General features: G+C 40.4%; 1 protein-coding gene across 1 annotated transcript; it reads left to right on the plus strand.

Annotated features, from left to right (window-relative positions):
• The first annotated feature begins 11346 nt into the window (after positions 1-11346).
• Positions 11347-14856, plus strand: mrps16 (mitochondrial ribosomal protein S16). Its single transcript, XM_080461946.1, has 4 exons — positions 11347-11512; positions 11678-11708; positions 12845-13111; positions 14562-14856. The coding sequence occupies exons 2-4, from the start codon at positions 11696-11698 to the stop codon at positions 14702-14704; spliced, it is 423 nt and encodes a 140-aa protein (XP_080318072.1). The 5' UTR covers positions 11347-11512; positions 11678-11695; the 3' UTR covers positions 14705-14856.
• The last annotated feature ends 9028 nt before the right edge of the window (positions 14857-23884 follow it).

A 23884-nucleotide genomic window follows, 5' to 3' on the forward strand; every position in this document is an offset into this window, starting at 1 on the left:
GGCTTTTTTTTTTTTGGGGGGGGGGGGGGGGGGGTATTTTTTCTTTTGTTGTTGAACCAACAACACATGACAGTGAAAGTACACACAAACCTTTAGTGGGGCTTGGCTGTAAAGGAATACTGGGGGTTGCTGGCATCATTTCATTACAGTGGCCAGTGTTACAATCCATTTTACACGACCAGAAATGCTGTGTGTGTGTGTGTGTGTGTGTGTGTGTGTGTGTGTGTGTGTGTGTGTGTGTGTGTGTGTGTGTGTGTGTGTGTGTGTGTGTGTGTGTGTGTGTGTGTGTGTGTGTGGCATGTGATAGGAACCAAAATGCTTGGGTATCACGCTCTGATGTGCATGCCAAATCCACTTGTCCTCTCACACAGCCGACCAGTGTGGCTCTGCCGTTTCAGCTCTGCCAGCAGAGGTCTGGGGAGAGCAGCGGCACAGGAAGCAGGTCGCGACCTCACGCCGGGGAGAAATCACAGCAATGTGCTGACTGAATCTGACCGAGTATTACCTTCCAACCGTCCTGCTTTCACCGGGAACCGTTTCATCATGCAAAAAATAAAAAAAGGTGGAGGATCCTGGAGTTGTTCTTTACTTGACCGTTTTAAATACGTCGCATATTCAGATTTCACACACAAAAACATACAAACATTATGGGGAAGAAAGAAGCCGATTGTAGTAAAGTGTCAGTAACCCAAGTATGGAAAGGTGAGTTTAATTTCATTATTCTACAGTAATAAAACAATTGTAATGTTCCAGTGGTCTGTTTTTCACGATATCCTAATGTAACGTCACTTCTACAGCCCTTCTCACGCATGAACCAGAAAAAAGAAGTCAAATCAACAAAGGCTTCAGAGAAGATGAATATATATGAACGACCACAATAAGAATGATAAAATGGTCAAAAGAGAAAAAAGCAGTGATCGTTAATCAGACGATACCCGGCGGATACCCACTGGTAAAGTATAATTTATAATAAGAGTAATTTGATGTCACACTAATGAATGACTTTACAAAGCTTGTACTTGTACAATAACTTAATTTGTTTGGGAAAAGCTCAACACTTTCAATTTGAATCCATTCATCGGTCTTCAGTTAAGCTGCTCGGTGAACGCAGCGTGGATGTTCACCAAAAAGGAGAACATGCAAACTCAACACAGAAAAGGCCTGAAAGGCTCAGATTCCAACCTGGAGTATTCAGACTTTGGGGTAAGAATGTAAACCACTACAGGAAGAAACTACAAGAAATATGATTAAGTATCTCAATGTGAATATATCTGGACGGTAAATCATTTAATATTGAAATATAGTTATATCATTGGTTAGTAATAATTGAAGTCAATAATTGATGGTCGGTAAATATATAAATGATAAATTATTATTGCACCAGGAAGAAGTAAAGACGTCCCCGCCGGGCATTTTACTCCCTTTTTTCTCACCGAAATCTAAATAAAAGGAGAAAATCTGAATTAAAATCTGGATCCTTGCATGTCAAGTTGGTTAAATTTCACAACGGCTTCATGAGATCAGACGAGATTCCATTTGGCCGTTATTGAGCTCGTGAGCATGTGACCGGGCCACAGAGAAGTCTAGAGACTCACTCGCTCCCATCGGCCGGCTGAGGAGTGTGACTGGATGAAACCGAGGTCACATGCTGATGAACAAATGAATAATCCAGTCACGGTGTTGTCGTGGTTCGTCCGGGCGTATGGGCCTTTCTGTGTGGAGTTTGTTCGTTCGGCGCATGTTTGAGGTTATTTGATGACTTGGAAGCGTCAGCCCTCATTATTTTAACATAAGATAAGACTTATTTATACTTTAGACTTCACCAGTCAATATTCATCAGGCACCAGAAGCTTTAAATAGCAGATAAAAAAACAACTTTTTGTTTGTATTATCATAGTTTAAGTATTCTTTTCCCTTTAACAAAATACCATTTTTATTGTATTTGTTTGGTTTTAATTCTCCCTCCTTGTGAAGCACTATGGGCTACAATCATGTATGAAAGGTGCTTTTTTAAAATAGTGAAGAATCCCCGCAGACCGCTGAAACACTCCGAGTGTTTTAAAAATCGAAGCTGAATTCGATTGGGCTCATTTTGCATACTTGAGTTTCACGCTTGCTTACTTTTAATCTGTAACTATATGCTTCGCGTTGTGCGCAAAGTTTGTATGTTTTGTGTGTGAAATCTGATGCCGTAGTGTCATCATGGCGGTCAGACGGAAAAGGCCCGAGTTAAAATGAAATGAAAACTTTATTTTAAAATATGCGCCACTTCTCATGAATCTTCCCCGATCCATCGCGCCGAAAGCCGCTTGTGGCTGCGTTTGAGCTAAATGGGTCATTTAGGCCCCAGAAGCAGAAATGGCATTCCCCCCCAGAGGGCTGTCATTAAAATGGGTTTTTTGATTCTTTTTTTTTTTTTTTAAATGTCTATTCATAATTTCCCTACATGGTTATGAGGCCAGTATATTATCAGATCATCCAGAAAACATAGCATAGTTTATTGCATATTTTACTGTCATGGCGTGTTGGCATGTGAGATGTCTAATTCTGGTCTCTTGTTTTCAAAATCAACAGGAAGTGATTCCGAACTAAATCTGAAACGGCCTGTGAGGGAAAGGCTGGAAAGCAGCGACATGAAGGGAAGTATTAATTTAAATCAGTATATGCAGTTCCTTATGTAAAGGTGGGGGTACTGTTGCATTAATCTATATAGCTTTAGGAAGTGCGATCATAAACATGACGGCCATACTGGATCAGTAGATGCCGGATCAGGAGGAGCAAATGTACGGTTATAGTAGAGTATCCATCGGTCTACGATAATTCTTTATTAAACTTTAGGTTAGGTGAGCTGGATCTTATAAGTCCATCACAGGTTGAACATCAGGATACAGTCATGTGCGGGCAACTTCAGAGCCAAATCAGCTAAAATGCTGATTTCTGGACTGGAGAGAGGCGACACGAGGAGAAGACAAGGGACTGGGGACAGTGTCAAACCAAACCCTTAAAGCTTAAGAGTTATAGTGATATAGATAAAAAAAAAAAACATTTCTGACTGCGTGAGTAAAAGTCATTAGGCTCACAGGTCACCCAGTTCTTCCTGACAGACACAAGCGAACACATGCTTCTAAATTCCCCAGAACACAGACTGTCTTTCCTTTAATCGGTGGACGCGAGAGTCAACAAATCCCAGAAAGGGAAAAAAAGAAAAACAGAAAAAGAAGAAGTCTCTTTGTTAATGAAGATAAAAGTAATGCCTCCATTTTGCATGCTATCACAATTAGTCTCACTGCAGCCGTCTGAAAGATCCCTCCAGAAAAGGGAGATCACTTGACCCTCCATCTGTGACCGAATCCCGTCTCTCCATTAGGTGCTCCCTGCAACCAGAACATCTATCTCTGGCGGAGCAGGACGCGGATGCTTAAAAAAAGCAGAGGGGCGTCACAAAGGGCTGACAGTCTCCGAGTCACACGGTGCCCGTGATTGAAAAGCTCCATTATTCCGACTTAACCGAGCCGGGGAATCTTTAAGCACATGTTGGTCCTTTCAAAAAAGAAACCTAAAACAACACGGGGACGCCATGCGGCCGGAGAGTTTTCGACTTTAAAATACTCGGATTTGTAAGTAAACGTGGCGTCACCGCGAGCTGTGCGAAGTCACCCCAAAATGGCCTTGTTTTCACGACGAGCGGTGTGTGTGTGTGTGTGAATAATCGACTTAATAAACCACCAAACTGCTGATTCAGGGCGTTTCTCCTCTCAGAATCACCTCCCACGTGTAGAATCTCCCCTTTACAAACCGGTCCGTTAAACCATCCCAGTGACCGAGCTCACGGGGGCCGCCGTGGGTTTGCCATGTGCACTCGTGTGACTTCATCCCGCAATTCAATGACATGCGGCTCAATCGGAACAAAGTGTGTAAAAACTTCTGTTTGTACCGTGTTTTTCTTTTTTTGGTGGATTCTTACCTCTGCTGACGTCACGGGGCTCCAAAGACAAACCAGCAATCCTGGAAACGATAAAGCAGAAAAAAGGATTTTAAAGTTAAATCAAGCATTTAAAAAAACCTAATTAAAACCAACAGAACTCATGAAATCTATTGTTTAGCAGGGGGGGGGGGGGGGATATGTCAGGGTCTGGGGTGATTCAAGCGACTTCACCAGGAAACGGGACAAATATACTCCCAGCTGCCAACGCTCTCGTTTTGAGATGAATAAGTCCAGAATTCCCCGATAGATTTTGGTCGACGTCAGACTCCTAAAAGAATTTCACATGAAAAGATCCAGATACTTGGATCCATTCATCCTCTGTAGTGTTTCATCCAGCTTAAGGTGTCGGGGGGTCTGGAGACGATCGCGGGCAGCACAGGTAGACGCCCGCAGGTGATTTACAATCGATATTCACCCCCTGAAGCATGATGTTGGGCCGTGGCAGGAAACGGGAGGATCTGGTGCCTTGAGATAATAAACAGAATTATCTCTAAACCACTTGCTCCTTGGTTTGGCTGACTGGAGCCTCTTGAGGGGCCGGTTTTGGCCCACGGGCCTCATGTTTGAGACTTTCACTCTGAAAGTGGAAGATCCCATATGAAACCTCACAACTGATAAACACCAGTCACACTAGTGATTGTCCTTCATAGCTTTTAATTCCTTCCATCATATTCAGTTCTAAAACTATAGATATCACTTTTACACCCTAGTTGTTCCTGAATCGTGACGAATCAGGAGACATCGAACATTTTGAACGGGCATGCCTGTGAAACAGGGAAAACACCCGGCGATGACCCATAAACCTCTTTATTTTTTTCTCATTATAAAAGCAGATTCAATGGGGGAATTGATTCACGGCACTTTGGGAAAATCCACTCCGGTGTTACAAACTACGATCAAGTATAAGTGATAAATCGAAGCAGCTTTTAGCCGAGCTCGGCGCAAACAGAGAGAGGCGGGCTCGCTGGATTCAGGCCGGCCTCCCCCGCTTTAACACACGTGGATTGAGTGAGATATACGGTTTCCAATTAGAAACGCTGGTGGGATTATTATTCTGTTATATTTGGACGGGGTCATGCCGGCTGCTTCACCCTTCACTCAGTGTTTGTGCTCGGCTCAGCCGCCGTCGGCACAGGACGAGTGACTGAACTGAATCGTTAGGATAGTTAACATCTATTCAAGGAGGGTTAAAACAAATGATTTATGTTTTTTGGGGGGACTCCTGCGGGATCGACCAATCAGACTCTCGCTCTGAACCCACGCTGCCACAACGCAGTCAGCAGCTCAATCCCAGAAGAAGGTCCAGACGGGCCCGATCTGCTGGAGAGTTGCGTGAATAATAAAAACCGAAGCGAAGGAGACGCTTGTGCGCTCGCGTGTGAAAGTTAATTTACAAAGAGGATCGTCTCCCAGAACAAACACACAGGATCCATTCAACACTTTCAAGAGTAAAGACTATCAGCGTATCGGGAGTTTATGCCAACGGATTACCGGTGATACTTCTAGTGAATCACCTGCAGAACACAAACGGAAAGTGCAATTTAACTGTGGAGAATTTAGTTTTCAAGCTAAAACACAAAAAACTTTCGTTGTGTTTTTGGGGGGGGGGGGGGGAAATCTCACACTCCGTCTGTGTGTAGACGGCAGAATCCCTGCCACCGTGGCCAAAGGAACCAGTTCTGGATCGACAATAACAGGGTTTTCCTCCAGCGTCATGAGTCCCTGATTATATTCTCCGCAGACTTGGACGTTTTATATTTGATAATAACAATTCATTGTCCTCCTCTGTCCACACGAATGTCCGTTTACTCCCGTTGTTGATGTTTATCATATTGTTGCCTGCGTGTGTGTGGTTTCATTAGAAAAGCAACCAACAGCGCCCACTAGTGGCCGCCCACATTAAAACGACTGTTTTCACTATTTCTGCTGCTTCCATGTAAACGAATATCGTTTTTTCACAACGTTTGCCGTTTATCCGCGAAACTTTTCGGACACAAAAAGTACCAAGAAACGCTGCGTTTTGACTTGAAACGTTGTCGTGGAAACGAGCCGAAGTCTCGACTAGAAGACCGAACTTAAAGAAATGGACTCCGGCAGCGACGTCCACATAATCGAGTTGAATTGAGACGTCTTTGACTTTGAAACGTCTGGAGGAGCCGACTTCGTTTGAAGCTCACTCTTCTTGCTTTTTTTTTTTTTTTTTTTTTTTTTTTTTTTTTGTTGTTTAAGTAAAATCTCTGGTCATCTGAGCGTCTCTAACTGAACTGTCACAGATGATTAGAGGAGGAACAACTCGTCTTGGTATCCCGAAGAGCATGGGGTCCTCACGAGAGACGGAGAGCCACAAGTAGAATCAATGTCACCGTTCAGATAATCATGCATCACCGATTCACCATGTAAGATGCATTTTGTTTGCTGCCTCACTGTGTAAAGCCTCTATTCATGTTCACATTTTTCCGCAGAAAAAAAAAAAAACGTGGTCAGCTCGATAATGACGCTTCCCCTCTTGAAATTCCAGTTCTTGAGACGAGAAGTGGTTTTTTCTTTTTGGTTTTTTTTTCTGTCTGGGCTCTGAAATCATTTGTGTGACAAACCAAGCTGGCACAATTTTCAAATCTTTCTTAACTAATACGCTTGTAATGTGGTTATTCTTTCCAATTAAAGACGTGTGAAACTGTCATGACACTGGGATGTGTTCAGACATTTGCAGTATTCTACTGAATACCTCATTCTGGGAAGTGAATCATGTATTTTTCAGGTTTTTTTTTTTTTTTTTTAATGAAACCGGCCAAACAATTTGCAGGAGAGACAAATAAAGTGTGAAGAGTGACGGAGGGCGTTCGGAGTGATGAGCCTCTTTTGTTTTCTCTCTTTGCAGGAAACACAATCCTGAGAATAAACAACAGCGTTAAAAATGAGTCAGTTGAAAATACAGAGTGTCGTAATGTTTAGGTTTTTTTTTTTTTTTTTAAAAACTCGTTTGTAATCAGTTCCAAGTCGCTACTGGTGTTTTGAGGAGTCACGTAGGGATAGTGGGAGATTTTCAGAATTACAAACAAGGGCACTTCTCTTTTGTGTGACCTCTCCCAGCAGAAAACCATGTGTTCATCACACACACACACACACACACACACACACACACACACACACACACACACACACACACACACACACACACACACACACACACACAAAAACAAGCTTTACACAACAGGAGTGTGAAATCACCATGTTCCAAGACTGGGAGTGGCGGCGGCGGCGGCGGCGGCGGCGGCGGCGGGGCAGCCGGGCTCCCAGCGGGCAGAAATGTCTCTGTACACTCGGACAGCACCAGGCGGAGCGCTGACCCCCCGAATCCAGGAAAATCAGTGTTTCATCTCCGCCGAGGTCGACGGTGGAAAAACGGATTAGGCGCTCGGTGTGTCGCCGGCGTGAGACGCGCACATGTAGAGCAGGGATTACACAACGCCGAGGGTCGCGCCGCTGACGGAACAACGCCGGAAAACCAGACGGACGCAAAAAAATAATGTTCATAAGAAGCATCATGAGTTTTGAAGCAGACGCTCCGACGTGTCGGCGCCGGATTGAAAAGACGTGGGAACTCTTTCAGATTAGAGGGAACGACTTTCAGATTGATGCTGCAAGAAGGAGCCAAGGGACCCTCTCATCAACACACAATGATACACAATAACACACAATAACACACAATAATACACAATAACACACAATAACACACAATAACACACAATAACACACAATAATACACAATAACACACAATAATACACAATAACACACACTGTCCTGCTCATACAAACATTATTGACCAACTGAAACTTACCATCTTATCCATGTACTAACTGAAATACTGAGCTGCTTGTCTACTTATTTACCAAACTGACTTCTTTATCAGACTACGAACTCATTTCTTTGTATTCATTTACTTTCTTACGTACTAAGAGGTATTTGTTCTAGTCGTATCAACACTGCTACCCTCCTTCAGTACACAATAATGCACATAAACACAGGCCTGCTCATAAAAACATTATTTACTCACTCAAAAACCGACGTATATACTTACTAACCCTAACCGTTTGTTTAAACAATTATTTACTAGATCATTTTAAAAGTATTCACTATTTATTTACGTACTTGAATATTTACAAGTTATTCATTTATTGACTAAGAGCTCTTTGTGACGCGAATAAAAAAAAGATGGCTTCCCTCATGGAATACACCACAATGGACGGTCGCTTATAAAACCACCACAACTCACTTATTTACTGAGATGATAATTTACTTATTTATTGTTTGAGTCGATTATTCACTTGTTTACATACATATCTATGTATTCACTCACTCATTCACTTATTTTCTTATTGACTAAAGTATTTATTAAAGCACTTACTTGGTTGATGTATTTACTTAATCATTTAAAGTTAGAAGACTTACTATTTATTATACTTACTTACCGATTTCTTTACTTGTTTGTTCACTGGATTACTCAATTTGCTTACTTATTTGTTTATTCATAGACTGAATTTGTTGATCATCACATATTTACTCAGTTCTTTACTTTTATTGCCTCACTAGGAGCCGCTGGTTCAGTCTGGCCACAAACTTTATTATTGCTGCTCAATGAACCGACTTCACAGTGAAGCACATGAACACAGGCCACCATACATTACTTATTTACTCGCTTATTTTATCACATGTTAAGATGTTCGTGAATTAATATGTTTATTAGTTTCTTAAGGATTAAATTACAAACTTAACTCCTTCCTTATTTAGGACTTATCTACTCAGTTATTTACTTTTATTTGGGGTATCGCGTCTCTGAGTAACATAAAAGATGCAACATGAGTATCACCTATTATCATTGTTGTTATTTACTTATTTACCTACTAATATAATGACATAACTTATTAAATAACCTACTTACTGACCGAGTTAGTTAATACACGCAGACTTGAAGCTGGGATTTACCTGCTGTGTGACAATACTAACCACTGCACTGCCACAATTTCTGTTAAATATTAGTTTATTTTTTATTTTTAAGTACGTTATAGAGACGGCCAGATTATAATTGTAAACTATGAGCTGGACAGTGAATCAAGCTGGTTCACACACTTGTATTTGTAAATCATGACGTCTTGTTATCGAGGCAAAGTGAGTCCAGTCAGTCACAAGGAGGATCAACATGCGATTTAAATGACTGATGTTTTGTAAAAAAAGTATATTTATACATACCCTGCGGTCCCTGCCCGCCGTCTGGCGGCGGCGACTTCCTCCAGGCTGACCCCCCCGGCCTGGATGAAACAGAAAAGATTCATTATGTTTTGATTTTTATTTGTCGGAGACGATGGGTTGAAAATATTCATCCTGGTTTGTGAGAAGAGATGTAAAGCGTCACATTGAGCTGGAAGAGAATTACTGTCTGTCTACAACAGTCAACAAGTATAAACATTGAAAACATTCAGAAATAACATGAAACAGTCAAATAAACACATTTAATATAACAACAATGCCTTGGTTCATTCCGGGATTTCAGTGGATGGATGGACGGACTTCCCCACCAATACACAGCCACTGATACGAACAGCAGCGATGACCTTCAGGATAGAAAACCACACTTGGGATCGGATGTTTGCTGGTTCGAATCCCACTGCTGAAAGGCCACTGGCAGTCCGAGCAAGGCCCTTGACCCCCGGCAGCCCGCCCAGGACGCTGTATTTCTAATTAATGACATAGTTAGTCTGAGATGCAGACGTTTCCACCTCATTCGCTGATCAGAGCAGTCTTTGTGTCCGCTTGTGTGAAAGTGTTTAATCAGCATAGGGAGCAGGATCAATCGATCAATTAGATCCGTTATGGTTGGTACTCTGTTGGACCTTGATCGGTCGCTGTGTGAGCAGCGGACACGGCTCAATCTAAAACTTAACCGACGTGCAACAGACCGCACAGTCAGCGTCAGCAGATCGTGGTTAGAAATTCAGTACAAAAAGGTGAGAAGAGGCGAGACGAGAGAAACGCTGCATCTTCCTCATGAACATTTCCTGACGGCTTGATTGAAAGTCAGAATCAGTTTGCAGCTTGCATGCATTGTCACTTATATATAGGTAACTAGAGTAGTTCAATTTTGAAATAATTCCTCCGAGCAAAAGCATTAAGCAGCAGGTGATTGTGCAGGTAACAGGCCCAAGTGGGGCGCTATTTATCAACACTTAATTTATCCATATGAATAAATAAAAACTTGTTTGCTTGAGCATTTTTCTATTAATTACATTAAAATTACTTTAACTAACGGATCATACTTTATTTAGTCCCTTTTTCCACATTTTCCCATCCTATTTATTGGGACGCAGAAAGTGGGGCAGCGTCTTGCTCAGTGGTTACCGAATCGCTGTGGGAATCAAACCTGGTTCTCCATGTTGGGGCGCAGAGTGGACGTTTGCAAAACTAAACAATTACTTCAGAAAATGACTACAATCTCAGCATAAAGCCAATTTTAATGAAACCATCTGGTGCACAATGCATGTAAAAAAAAAAAACCCTCTTATAGCTGTCGTGGATGTTTTTAAAAACTCACTTTGACATTGAGAATTATTTGATCACAACGAGGTAGCTTATTTACGTGGCAGCATCACATATATCTCAGAGTTGTGTTGTGTCTGCTACTCCTAGGAAATTAGTATAAAAAAAATTTTCTTAGAAATGTTTACAATTTGCTTGGTGGTTTGGAGCGACAGTTTTGACCCACGGGCCTTATTTTCTACACCCCTGCTTGTCAAGTCATCAATAGGCTTAAGACATGTTTTTAGACTGAGGAAGGAGACCAGAGTAATGGTAGAAACGCCACATATGCAGAGGGAGAACGTGCAAACTCCACATATTAAGCTTCAGACACTCAACCTACGACCTTCTTGATATGAGGCCATTACACCACTGAAACATCAACATTACAGTAGATCTCAACATGAATGTCACTCGCAAAAAGACAGAATTCTAAACATGCAGGTGGCCAAATGGCTCCAAGTGGTAATTTAAAAAAAATGTGGTAATTTAAAAAAATTTACCACTTGCTTCTGGGAGGAAAAAAAAACAAACTACCAGTTAAATGCTGCAACTTTTTCCGATTAAAAGTCACCACTTGAACAACGCAAGTCAACAATTCTCCGTTTTGAATTCGTCTACAATCTTAGATTGTCGCTTTTGACGCCATCTTGAGGGCAGAAATCATCTTTTCAGAACAAAACAGGAGTTTACTTTTACCTTCTCTGTGCTCCGCTGGAGACCTGCAGAGGTGTAACGGACAGCAGAGCGTTCGCGCCATCTAGTGTCGGGTTGACGTACCGACGCTGATGCTCGTACGTCACATCCGGTAAAGACATGGCGGCGCCCTGACAAATGTCACATTTGCTTGTGTTGAAAAAATTCAGCTCGGATCTTCTGTTTTATCCTTTGAAGCGCGAGGGCACGGGAGAGACTGCTGCGGAAATTCTACTTCACGTCGGTGACCGTCACCGGAGGTATCGTGTTCAAGAAACGCGTCTTTATAACTGAAGCTAAAGTTAGCGTTAGCTCAGTTTTCTATATAACGACATTCTCAGTTGTATTAAACTGTAATATGTGAATTAAATGGTGCTACTTTCCGCTGTTTATGTGGTCTAAATGTGTCTGTCTGTCTGTTGCAGGACATTTCAGTGACCATCATGGTGCATTTATGTGAGTATTCAGTGTGAAGAAGCGGCTAATGATGGACTATAACTGGAATATTTATGAGTTAGTCTGTTATATAGTTATATTCTAGTTATACTGTTATCTGTCATGCAGTCTGAAATGTACAGGGTCCTCTTGTGTGGTATATAACAGTATTGTTTTCAGACCTCGCCTAAAAACCCCATCATTTTGACCTTTTATTGTTCATTTCTGTGAAACCCAGCGACTTATCCATCCCAGTTCAATAGTACTTTCTACTAAGAAGTAGTAAAGTGTGTGATTGTGGTCAGTTTAACATATTCTAACAGGTGTTTGTATATTTAAATCACAAATAAGGATTTGAAATACTTCAGTAAATCACAATGCAAGGGTGTTGTTGGATGTGACTTGAAATCTAATGAAGGTTCCAGCTGAGTTTAGGTGAAGTTCTGCCCAACGCACCGTCACACAGACACAGACACAGACACAGACACAGACACACACACACACACACACACACACACACACACACACACACACACACACAGACAGACAGACAGACAGACAGACAGACAGACAGACAGACAGACAGACTCATGGCAATCACTCATTTTGTGTCCAACAAACAACCTCAAATGCAGGTTTTTGGACTGTTGGATCAAATTGGATCAGTCATTGAAAGCCCAGGGATAACATGCAGACCCAGTCAGGCCTCAGACACCTGAACTGGAGAAGCAGATCATTTAAATGTATTTATTAAATTAGTGGCTGATATTAATAATGTGCAGATAATAAGCAGCATTCCTCCAAAACACTCAATTATATATTTTAAGTGCAAGTGTGATGGAAGAGGAACATTTTATAGAAAAGCTACTACCAACTTTGACGATTAAGTTTACAACTCTGTGAGACGTTTAAGTCTTTTACTCACAGATTTGGCGAGGATGCCGTCGTCACAAGTGTAACTCCTCGACCGGTTGTTATATCTAGAGAATTAAAAAGAAACCATCACAAAGCAAAGAAGTATAGATTTGCACCCATGACGTAGTTGCATAGTAGAATTCACCCTTCATCGTTGTGTCACAGTACCATCAAAAACACGAGTAGTTTTGTATCTACAAGTTCACTTCTGACTACTCGTTGTTCCGGCTCCTTTCCTGCAGCATCCCTCCTCCTGAAGAAGTACCACGGGGGCCACGTCGTCATCCGGATGGCTCTCGCTGGCCACAAACAGGCCAACAGGCCCTTCTACCGCATCGTGGCGGCGTACAACAAACGGGCAAGAGACGGGAAGTACTTGGAGCAGCTGGGCACCTACGACCCCCTCCCCAACATCTACAACGAGAAACTGGTCAGTTTCAACTTTGACCGCATCAAGTACTGGATCGGCTGCGGCGCACAAACGACGAAACCAGCGGCCAAGCTCCTCGGTGTGTATCCTCCTCTTCCTCCTGCTGTGCCAGAGGCAGAGTCACGTCAGCAGACCTTCCCGTCTCATCGGGATTTGTTTAACCAAGGAGGTTCAACCTTTAACTTTTATGAGCTGCTTCACCTTTTAGACAGAATTCACGCAGACGTATTATATTGACATTTCAAGTCTCTCACTTGTTGTTGATCAGCTGTAGGTGAGGACGGCGCCTCCGTCAGCAGGTGGTGCAAACAAGATTAAAAGTGCATTTCTTTCCAGGATGAGTTTCTTGCTGTCGACTTGCTTGTCCTGAAGTCGGGAAGAATCACGTGGTTTTAGGCAGCGAGTCGTCATTTGGTCGGTCAATTTTCAAAAAAATAAAACCTTTTAAAATATGTGTACAACGACCGTCACTATTTGTCGCCGTCTAATTTTGCCTGAATTCAGCTTTTTTCGCCGAAATATTGCGAATTATCGGCTCGACTGCACAACTCGCAACTGCCTTCTGGTTCTGTATCACGCCCAGTAAGGAGCAACGTGATTGGTCAAGGGATACCATGTGGTCTATAAGTTTATAAAGGCGGCCTCTGATTGGTTCATAATTCTCTGATTCATCCTGATGCCTTCAAATGCCGAAGCAGAGAGGAGGAACTTCCTTTCCAAGATATAACCCTTGGATTATATCTGCAGAATCCACACATGTGGGACTAATTCTATGAACCTATGATCTAATTTTTAATTTCCAAAATGTTTACAAATGTTTGAATAACTGCAGATTATTCACTTTTTTCATTGAACAATAAAACATTCTTTGTTGTGAAAATGTTGACGTTGATATAAGTATTGACAACATTTTGGACACCCAGAACACAAAATTCTGTTTAAGATTATGATGAATCTGCTGAATCTTAAGAATATATCAGGTTCTGAAGCCGACGTGTTAAAGGTATGGTTCAGTGGTCGTTTCTGAAATGTGCACAAAAAAACCAGACAAACTATTTAGTGGATTATTTCTTTCCTGATCATTAAATCTTTCACCGCTGGAACTCTTGTTCCTTTCCCCTTTTAAATTGTGCCACTTTTGTACAGAGCAGTAGAGCCGGGTAGCCTGTGTAGGTTACACCCATGAAAAACTGCTTTTGATTCACGTTTGCTTTATTCAGTAGGAATCACACTTCTTTTTTAAAGATACGACACCGAGCGCTTTCAGCCAATTTGCCAAATTCAGCACCAACAGGAGTCACGTTGTATTTTAGACATTTAGACCTTTTAGAATGAAACTTGTTCAGGTTATTTATCAAACATTCAGAACTCATTTACCTTTTTTTTTTTAATGCCATCTTTGTACTAAAATGAAAAGATTTAGAAAGTTATTATGAATTTGCCAACTCTAAACAACTTTAGTTTGAAAATCCTTCTGGGAGAGTCGTTATCGCTGCTGCTTTCTTATTTTCATTTGTTTATTTCTGCAGGATTAGCCGGATTTCTGCCTCTGCACCCCATGACCATCACGGAGGCCGAGCGGCGACGAGCCCAGAAGCAGACGGAGACGGAGGGACGTGAGGAGGAGGAAGAGGAGGGGGAGGAGGAGGGACCGAAGCAGTCTGAAGTGTGACGGCGAAAGCTGGACTGTGGGACCGTCCACTTTGAAAAGGCCAAAACAGAACTGATGGATTTGTTTCCCCGGCGGTCGTCTTTATCGCTCGTTTGTTCAAGCGGCGGTTGGTTTGGTGTCATGATGTCATTAAAGTTTTCCATTGTTACTTGTTTGGGCTCACATCTTCTGCATGATTTGCACCAGCTGTACATTTTATTTTTTAATACATCCATCAGATCTGTTCAGAGTCTCACGGCGCTGGATTTGACCCCTGCACAGGCCACCAGTCCGTCCCACACACTCACCACGGAGAGTTAACTACTCACCTGAAATCCACGTTTCTTAACTGGGAGAGGAAACTGGAGGAAATCCAGGCGCAGGAAGATCTCAGGACTTGACCAGAGGAGCTCGGCTCTACGAGGCGAGCGCTTTAGCCGCTCCGCCGCCGCCACATTTATTTTCCCCCACCTTCTTTTGGCCGTCGCTCCTCCGAATGAATCAGCGGCGTTTGTTGATCGGATTCTTGCCAAGATTCGCTGCACTTAATTCCTTCTAGAAAACTGCCCAGCCGGTACGAGGAGTTCTAGTATTCTGTGTTCACTGGAACTTCTCAGGGTTTAAAAGGTTATTTGTGTATTTTTTAACTTGCTGTTACAAACAGTTTGTAGCCGGAGGTCAGATTCAAGCGTTCACTCTTCTTTTCTTTTGGCCCTCCAGCATTTCATGACCATTTTTGTGACGATTTCAAACAAAAGTACCGATTTCCACAAATACTTCAATGCCAGTTAGAGAAGTATACGATTACATGTCACTAAAGTGTAGAGCGGTGATAGAAAACATGCAGCGAGTTATTAAAAACGGCTGCAAATGTTTAAAATTCTTACGTTTTATCTTGAGATATGAAGCAAAAATGTAAAGTCACAAAACCTAAACCAGGTAAGACTGCAGGAGAACATGAGAACAGGAGAACATGAGAACATGAGATTTCTCCCACCAACACAAAGTGTGTACAACCAAAACACCGAATAAAGAGGAAATACATCAGCCGAATATTGACGTTATAATAGAAGACGAGGCAGAAACCTGACGCACAGTGGAATGTTTGGATCCACCCAACCAGATCCTACTTTACTTATTTGTTACTGTTCTCCAGCCGTACAATGAAACTCCAGGGTTCCTGGTTAATAAAGGAACCAGTCGCAGTGATAATGATTTAAATATCACTGCATTCCAACAAGCATCTTTACCCCGAACACAAACGCACTTCCACACAACCGCCGAGTTTGAAACTAGAGGAGAACCAGATGAATGTACTGTACGCGTTGCAGTAATGCGAGTACTGGTACTGTGTTTATCACCTATAAGTAGATACAGAATATTCAGAAGTACAAGTGCCTGTGTGGAGACGGTCGCTGCGGGAAGAGATGCAACCAGACACTATATATGTATTTAACATTTGTTCCTCAAGCCGGTCACATTCATCCATTCACTCACACAATCACAGCGGCCGTGCGAAGTGCTGCTCACACTCAGCTCACACTCAGCTCACACTCAGCTCACACTCAGCTCACACTCTGCTCACACTCAGAGATCCACACTCACGTCTAGAACCAGGAGACGTTCAGCATTAATGACTGAATGGACAAACATGCGTCTCCTCAGTGGTTCAACAATCGCTGCAGATGAAACCAACATAGTATATTTATTGTTTTGAATTTAAATCTTTTACAAAACCTTTGACCATTCTTTGTTAGTCAGAAAACCGATCATGGAATCATTTCATTTTGTTTTATTCTTTATGATTAATCGGTCTGTGAGAACTTATATTAGGATCCATATATACACATTTGTGATGAATAACTTTGTGCAATAGATTTGTATAGGTTACCTATACAAATCTATACAATCTATATATATATATCTATAATCTATTGCACAAAATTATAATAGGTAGAACTTGTATTTATATCTATTGATTCTAAATTTATTCTGTACTTATGTACAATTGTGTTCACTTGTTCAGTTCACTATAATGTCACTATTTCATATTTTTTAAGGGTTTTCGGTAAATTTTTCTCAATAATTTTGATGACGTGTAAAAAATCTGAGGTGACACAAAAAGTCATAATATATATTTCTATGTTTTATTTTGTATGCACGTGTAGAAGATCCATCTAGATTCATTACTTCACAGCTCTAACAGCACATTTATAAGCCGCGTGTTTCCACTGCAGCGAACGTGTGATCGCCTGCTTCCTGCTTTATTATCGTCACTAGTGCGTCACAAGTGTGAGTTGATTCAATGGGAAGGAGATAAAAAGGACAAGTCACACTTTACAACATCCTGGCGTCCAAATAAAAGTTCACCCCTCCTAAAAGAAATAAATAAAAAATACTTCTGTTGGTAGTGACTCATTACGACTGTGAAACAAAAAAGTCACCATGACTATCAAGTTCAGTCCATCATTGATGACATCATCTGCTTCTGCACCAGAGTGAATACACACACTTTAATAATTGTAATTTCTTTTCATCACGTATGTAATGTAAACCCCCGAGGGTCCTGACTTCTCCAGCTCTCTGACTTCTCCCTGACTTCAAGGGGGCTATTTGTGTCCTGGAGGACAGGGTTAGGGAATTAATAACGAGACATCTTTGGCCTTGGTTTGACATCAATCGGATTAAAACTGACAAAAATACATGTTTGATTGTTCTGTGACCTTGACCTTTGACCCAGTCGCTCTCAACATTTAATGGGACATCCTCGGACGGGGACGGATCATCTCTGACAGGGTTTCTGCGAAAAGTTAGTAAAATACATATAAATTAAATAAATAAATAAATAAATGCACAGACAGCAACTTGTCTCTTAAAACTACATGAAAATGCAGTAACTTGACTTGAAATTGAGACATAGTGAACAATTAAAAACACGACATTGAACAAAAGTACAGTATAAATTTAGAATAAATACATAAATACAAGTTCTACCTATATAAATCTATTTCACACAATTATTCATCACAAATGTGTATATAGATCCCAGTTATCACAGACCGATTAATCATAAAGAATAGAACTAAATGAGAAATATAAACTGTGCATCACAATTTAGTTAAAAAGTAAATGTGAATAATTCAGTAGTTTGTCTGGATTCCAATAAAAACCCTTTGACTTGTTTTTTTTAAAGCCTGTATGACACATTAATTCAAATATATGGATCCGTCCATATCTGAAGCAGCAGCATTAATTATGTTCCAAGCAGGAAATAATTCACAAAACTAATAATACAAGGACACAGGACAGAAACACACACCAGCTATTCAGAGTATTTGAAGCTGGATTACCTGGAGAAAGTTCAATAAACGCAAATTAAAGTGGAGTATGCTTCTATCATATAGCACCTCCTATGATGGGGGTGACGAGGAGTTAAACGTTGTTATGAAATCATTCCCATCCAGCATGACGTAGCGAGCAGGAAACATTCTGCGTGTGTCGCTGTGAATGATTCTCTAATCGGTAAACACGGGCGTGGTGAACTCTCGTCGACGTCAAGACAAATGTTTGTTTTTAACTTGGTCACTGCTCATTCCGTCTCGGTGTTGCTGCTCTCGCCTGCTCACATTGCCAGGGTGGTGTTTAACTCCAGCTATAGCACCACCCTTTGTTTCGTTTCATGATGTCAACATGTTACAAGCATCTGTAAAAAAAATGTAATAATAAATTACAGAAAAAAAGAAGGGGAGATCTGATCTCATGAAATATTAAAATATTCTAAGATATAGCTTTTTTTTTTTTTTTTTAATTCCCAATTTAATTAGTTAAATAAAAAAAAATTAAAAAAAAAGACTTCAGATGGAAACTCGCCACGACTAAATCTGGTGAAAAGCATCTTTTCTTGAAGATGAATGATTTTTGTACATGGTTCCCCCCTAAAACAAACAAACAAACAAACAAACATCATGAAGGTTGTCAGTTTATGTCTAAAGATATTCATGTTTGATTCTTAAAAATCTACTTTTCTATTCTAATGTTAATTCCAATGATGCAACAGAACATCAACGCTTTATTTCTATAACTGGAGAAGATAAACGATCTCAATGTGAACAACAACAATGTAAAATTCATGTTGGGAAAAAAAAAAAAAAGAAATCAAGGTTTAGATTTGAAATACGACAGTGGTAAAGTAAAACTCAGAATAATAATAGATAAAAAAAAATAGAAATAGAACAAACATGAAAAAATGGAAAAAAAAATAAAGTACACACAATTACAACTGGAAATGAAATGAAATAAATCTTGTACTTTTTAAAAACCTGTTTTAAAAAAATAAAACAACAGTTTCAATGTGGTTCAAGATTTCCTCCCAGGAAACGTCACAATAAAAGAAATAATAAAAATTTAAAAAATCTGCTTTTTGTGCAAAATTTAGAAAAAGACGTACCGGCAACTATTTTAGTGTTATAGAGTCTAAATAAAATTCACTTTAGTTTATTCCACATTCAAATCAACTTTGAGTGTACAATGTTTGCTATATTCAACAATCCCTCATGACACAAGTGTTAAGTTAAATATCACAGCTGTCATGGACACTTAATTCATGGTTAATGATTAGATAATAGCTCCTTTCTTCTCACATGAACCCGGCCTCACTCACACCCGCTTTTACTTCTTCAAGGTCACTGAGATGTGGCCCTTTCAGAATAACGCCAGGCGGGGTGTGACTGTACTTTCAGCTCCGCGAAACAAAAGCGGCAAAGGTTTGCCCAGGGAGGCTCCACATCAACAAAATCAGATCCGCGGTTGATCATTGATAATGACACATTAAATGTGATGCTCATAGAGAGTTGATATATAACTGCCAGGTCACCGGTGATTGTTGGAAGTTCACAGAAAGTTTCATGGTTACGGGACGAGTGCAGTGCACCGTGTCCGTCTTCGACCAGTCGCAGCGTTTGAAGCGAAAGATCTGAATGAAGCAAAATGAAAAAGTGGAATTCCCTGGAGTCCTGGAAGTGGAGGAGGATTTTACCAACGCTGGCGCTGGCTCTCCTCGTCCTGACTGCACTGTGTGGAGGTCAGTTCATGAGTTTGGGATTATTTAGCTGTGTTGTTTGTAACTCTGCATGTAGTGTGATTATCACTGTGTTCAATATGATCCTAGTCTGTGTCAAGAACCAAGGGATGATGCTCTCCTCTGTGAAACGGCTCTGAGGCAGGAGTGTCACATATTTTCAGTTCAGGGGTCACAAACAGCCCAATTTCATCTCGAGTGGACTGGACAGGTGAAAAAAAGGACATAAAAACCTTTAATTTGAAGGTTTATCTTTGTTGCGCCGGAGACTAACCCTGAACAAAATATCTATACTCTTACAAAACCAAACATTTACTTCAGAAAATGACTACAATCTCAACATAAAGACAATTTTAATTAATAATTTATACCGTGGAATGTCCCAAAGAGAAAACGTCTCCTATAACTGTTGAATGATGTTTCTATAGAGTCTCCCTGACAGCACGGCTTTCAGAATCATGTTCATTTATTAGCTTTCATGGGAGTATTACAATATCTCAGCGTCGTGTCGTGTTCACTACTCTTTGTTTTTAAAAAGCCATTGGCTCAGTGGTTTAATGAGCCGCATTGGAGCCGCCCGAGGGCCGGTCTGACCCACCTGAGGGCCGGTCTGACCCGCGGGCCTCATGTCTGACAACCCTGCTCCTGGGTTTGCCGTCAGTGCCATGTGATGCTCTCACAACATAGATTTTATGTAATAAAAACCATCTGGTCTCTCAATATTTAGGAGTAGTAACATTTTGACAGGCATATTTCTCAACACATCTTAAGGTTTATATTTTTTTTCATCAGCCCATCATCTCACAGTGTATGTTCAACACTTTATTAGGAAAATGACCAAATTTGTGATCTTGTGCATCAGTTTTTGTTTTGATCTAAACTAACGAATCAAGGATATAATGGAATATTGAAATTCCCCAAAAACGTGGTTCTAATTATTAAAAAAAGGAGCTTATTATTCATGTGGTGTTTAATGTAATAGCATAAACATCTCAGTGTTTTCCTCAGAAAGTATTTCCTGTGCCCAAATAGTGCACCTGATCATGCATTTATCCTAAAAACATTATGAAAAACTATACTTGAATGGTACTTCTGTACACAATCTATTGCAAGTACTTCTTAATCATGCATCCACTACGTCATACAACTCACATTTAGTGTATATTTTTGTTAAAACAAGTTGCATTGTCGAAAAATAGTAGTAAATGTCCAATCTTTATTCAGCCAATTATTTATTTAATAAATGTACTTGGTGTATGTCACTGTATCTTTATACTGACTTTTAAGTGTTGAAGTATAGAAATAACTAACAACATCTTACGCTCACAATGTTTAGTTCACACATATTTCAATGACTTCCCTATAAAAAGGTCAAAAACTGGAAATTTAGCAAATATTAACTTTTACATAAACAAGGAAACAGTTTTCTGAAGAATAATCGGCGTATAAGGTTAATAAATAAATAACTAAAGAAAGTAGATACTGAGGAACTTTTCTCTCCTGATCTGAATCAGGCTGAACGAGTACAACAACATCATAATAAACTGTGAATAACAAAAACACCAATTTGTCAAATTTAATGGAATTTGGGATTTAAAAAAAAACAAACCCTGCTGCAATCAAATTTTAGTGCCATTTGAAATCTTCAGACATTACTCTGTTTTAGTGACTTAAACTGACTTATTACAACACAAAGTACAGTAGACAAAGTAGAAATATGAACTTAATGTATTCTTTTTTTTACATGTTTATGATATCTGGCTGGCCGTACTGTTTTGACCTGCGGGTTATATATTGGACACCTCTGCTATAGACTTACCCATAAACATCCGTCAATCACACGGAGTGATTTTACTGTTAATACTGTCAAAAGTAAACATCATTAAACTTGCTTGTGTCGCAGATAATGAAAAGGGAGCGTTAACTCCAGACGATCAACATTCAGGAGGAACTCAACACACAAGCTTGATATGTTTTCCATGAAATGTGACAACATTCACAAAATCTACTCTTCAGAATCAATCATAATCGGACATTTTCTCTCCTATATTAGGTAAATATATACCTACGCACAGTCTCAGAAGTACACATTTTTTGTTCTAAAAAGGATTTTATAAACCTGCCAATTAAACGTCTTTAAGTGAAATATATTGAAATACAGAAGTCATAATTATATATATATAGTATTTGTATCTTATTCATAGAAAGCAATTTTCCCCCTAAAATATTTTAAATAAAAAAAATCTTAATTAAAAAAAGAATGTTTAGCTAAAAACAATTGTGAATATTCCAGACTATTAGTTACAGTTTTTTTGAGTTGTCTGGCTGATCATGCAACTTGTATATCAAAATCTATAAAAACCCATATATCCCGTCATACCATCTGTGACCACTAGATGTCACTGTACAACAGAAGCTGCTACAGAAGATCCTAAATTGCGACTGTGTTCGAATGACAAAGAAAAAGCAACACAGAATAATTTCAACTAAAAATGACAAAAGTCTAACTTAGAAAACCCAAACCGAGCAGCAGAACGTTTGGCTGGATTTCACACTATGAATCCCGTTAAAAACTTTTATTCTCAAAGGATTTTTTCACATCTACACACAAATAAGATTAAAAGAGATAATTCTAAAGGTTTCAAAAGTTCTTTTTTTTAAAGTGAAATTAAATTCAGTAACAGGAACCAGCACTGTGTTTTGTTGGATGGATGGATGGATGGATGGATGGATGGATGGATGGATGGATGGATGGATGGATGGATGGATGGATGGATGGATGGATGGATGGATGGATTTTACAGAAGATCAAGTTTTGTCTGTTTTAACAGGAACTCACGACACAAAGAAACACCAGCCTGATGACACCGTTCAAAAACAAAAGCAATCAGATGAAGATGAAGGAAAAAATCCATCACATGCAAAGAGAATGACGGAACTTTTGGAAGGTTTGAACAGTGAAGCCCGAGAAATCCTGATGGAATCATCTGGACTGAACAGCAGCGCTATCAACAGCACACCAACTGCCCCTCATACCACAAATATGACTCCACCGCATGGAACTTTACCTCACATCTCAACGCGAGAGTCACATAGCACCGATGAAACATCAACAACAAATACCACAACATCTGATAGAGCCTTGACTGAAACTAAAGCAACAACTCAAACTTTAACAACCAGCACTGAAAAGACAGCAACATCTGCACAATCTACACCGTTCCCAAACAGGACTGAGACCATTTTAACAAGTACAACACAAACATCTCCTTCATATTGGAGTGAAACAACTAATACTACAACTGATCGTCACTCAACTAGTCAAGAAACATCAGCAGCAACACAAAAGCCTGAGTCGGAGACTGTTATACCAACATCTGCAGAAGAAACGTCATCAAAAACCTCAGCGTTCACCAATGACGGCACAATGTCAACCACTCGGACAGCACCACTCACTAAAACCACTGAAACATCAACCATCGAGGGGGATTCAAACTCAACAATGTCCTCAATCACCGCTGAGTTTGCAGAAACATCTCCTGCACACAGTAATGAGGTAACTACAACAAGAACAAGTAAACCTGAGCATACATCCACTGGCCACAAAGCGTCTACACAACCCGTCAACTGGTCTACAGAGCAACAGTCTACGGCTGGTATGACAGGTACCCCAACAGGAACAACGCAATCACCAAAGTTAATCTCACCACTGACGACAGATGCTGAAGCATCATCAACTAAGTCAAACCATTCAGAATCAACGGACGCTTCTGCTGCGACTCAGTTTACCAAAACATCTTCTGCACCAAGTCCTGAGGTAACATCAGAAACAAGTAAAGCAGAGCAACGCACACGTGTCTCCTCATCCACTGAACCACAGTTAACCAGTGTGAAGACCCAGATAGCAACAGGGACAAGACAATCCTCGGAGTTAACCTCAGTGCCCACTAAAAATACTGTATCCTCGTTGACCAACACGGATCCACACTTTACTTCTGAAGGTGTGGTGACATCCACAGAAACACCACAATCAACACAATCAACCACCAACCTCACTGCAAATAACCAACCATCATCAACCACCACTAATCCCTCAGACACAACCAGTTTCACAAAAAGCACAG

This window comes from Lipophrys pholis (assembly GCF_963383615.2).
Source record: "Lipophrys pholis genome assembly, chromosome: 4".
NCBI classification, from domain to species: domain Eukaryota; kingdom Metazoa; phylum Chordata; class Actinopteri; order Blenniiformes; family Blenniidae; genus Lipophrys; species Lipophrys pholis.

Coding starts and splice junctions, on each gene's coding strand:
- mrps16 (XM_080461946.1), top strand. Junction 13,112..14,561: donor ACCAGCGGCCAAGCTCCTCG/GTGTGTATCCTC, acceptor TTATTTCTGCAG/GATTAGCCGGATTTCTGCCT.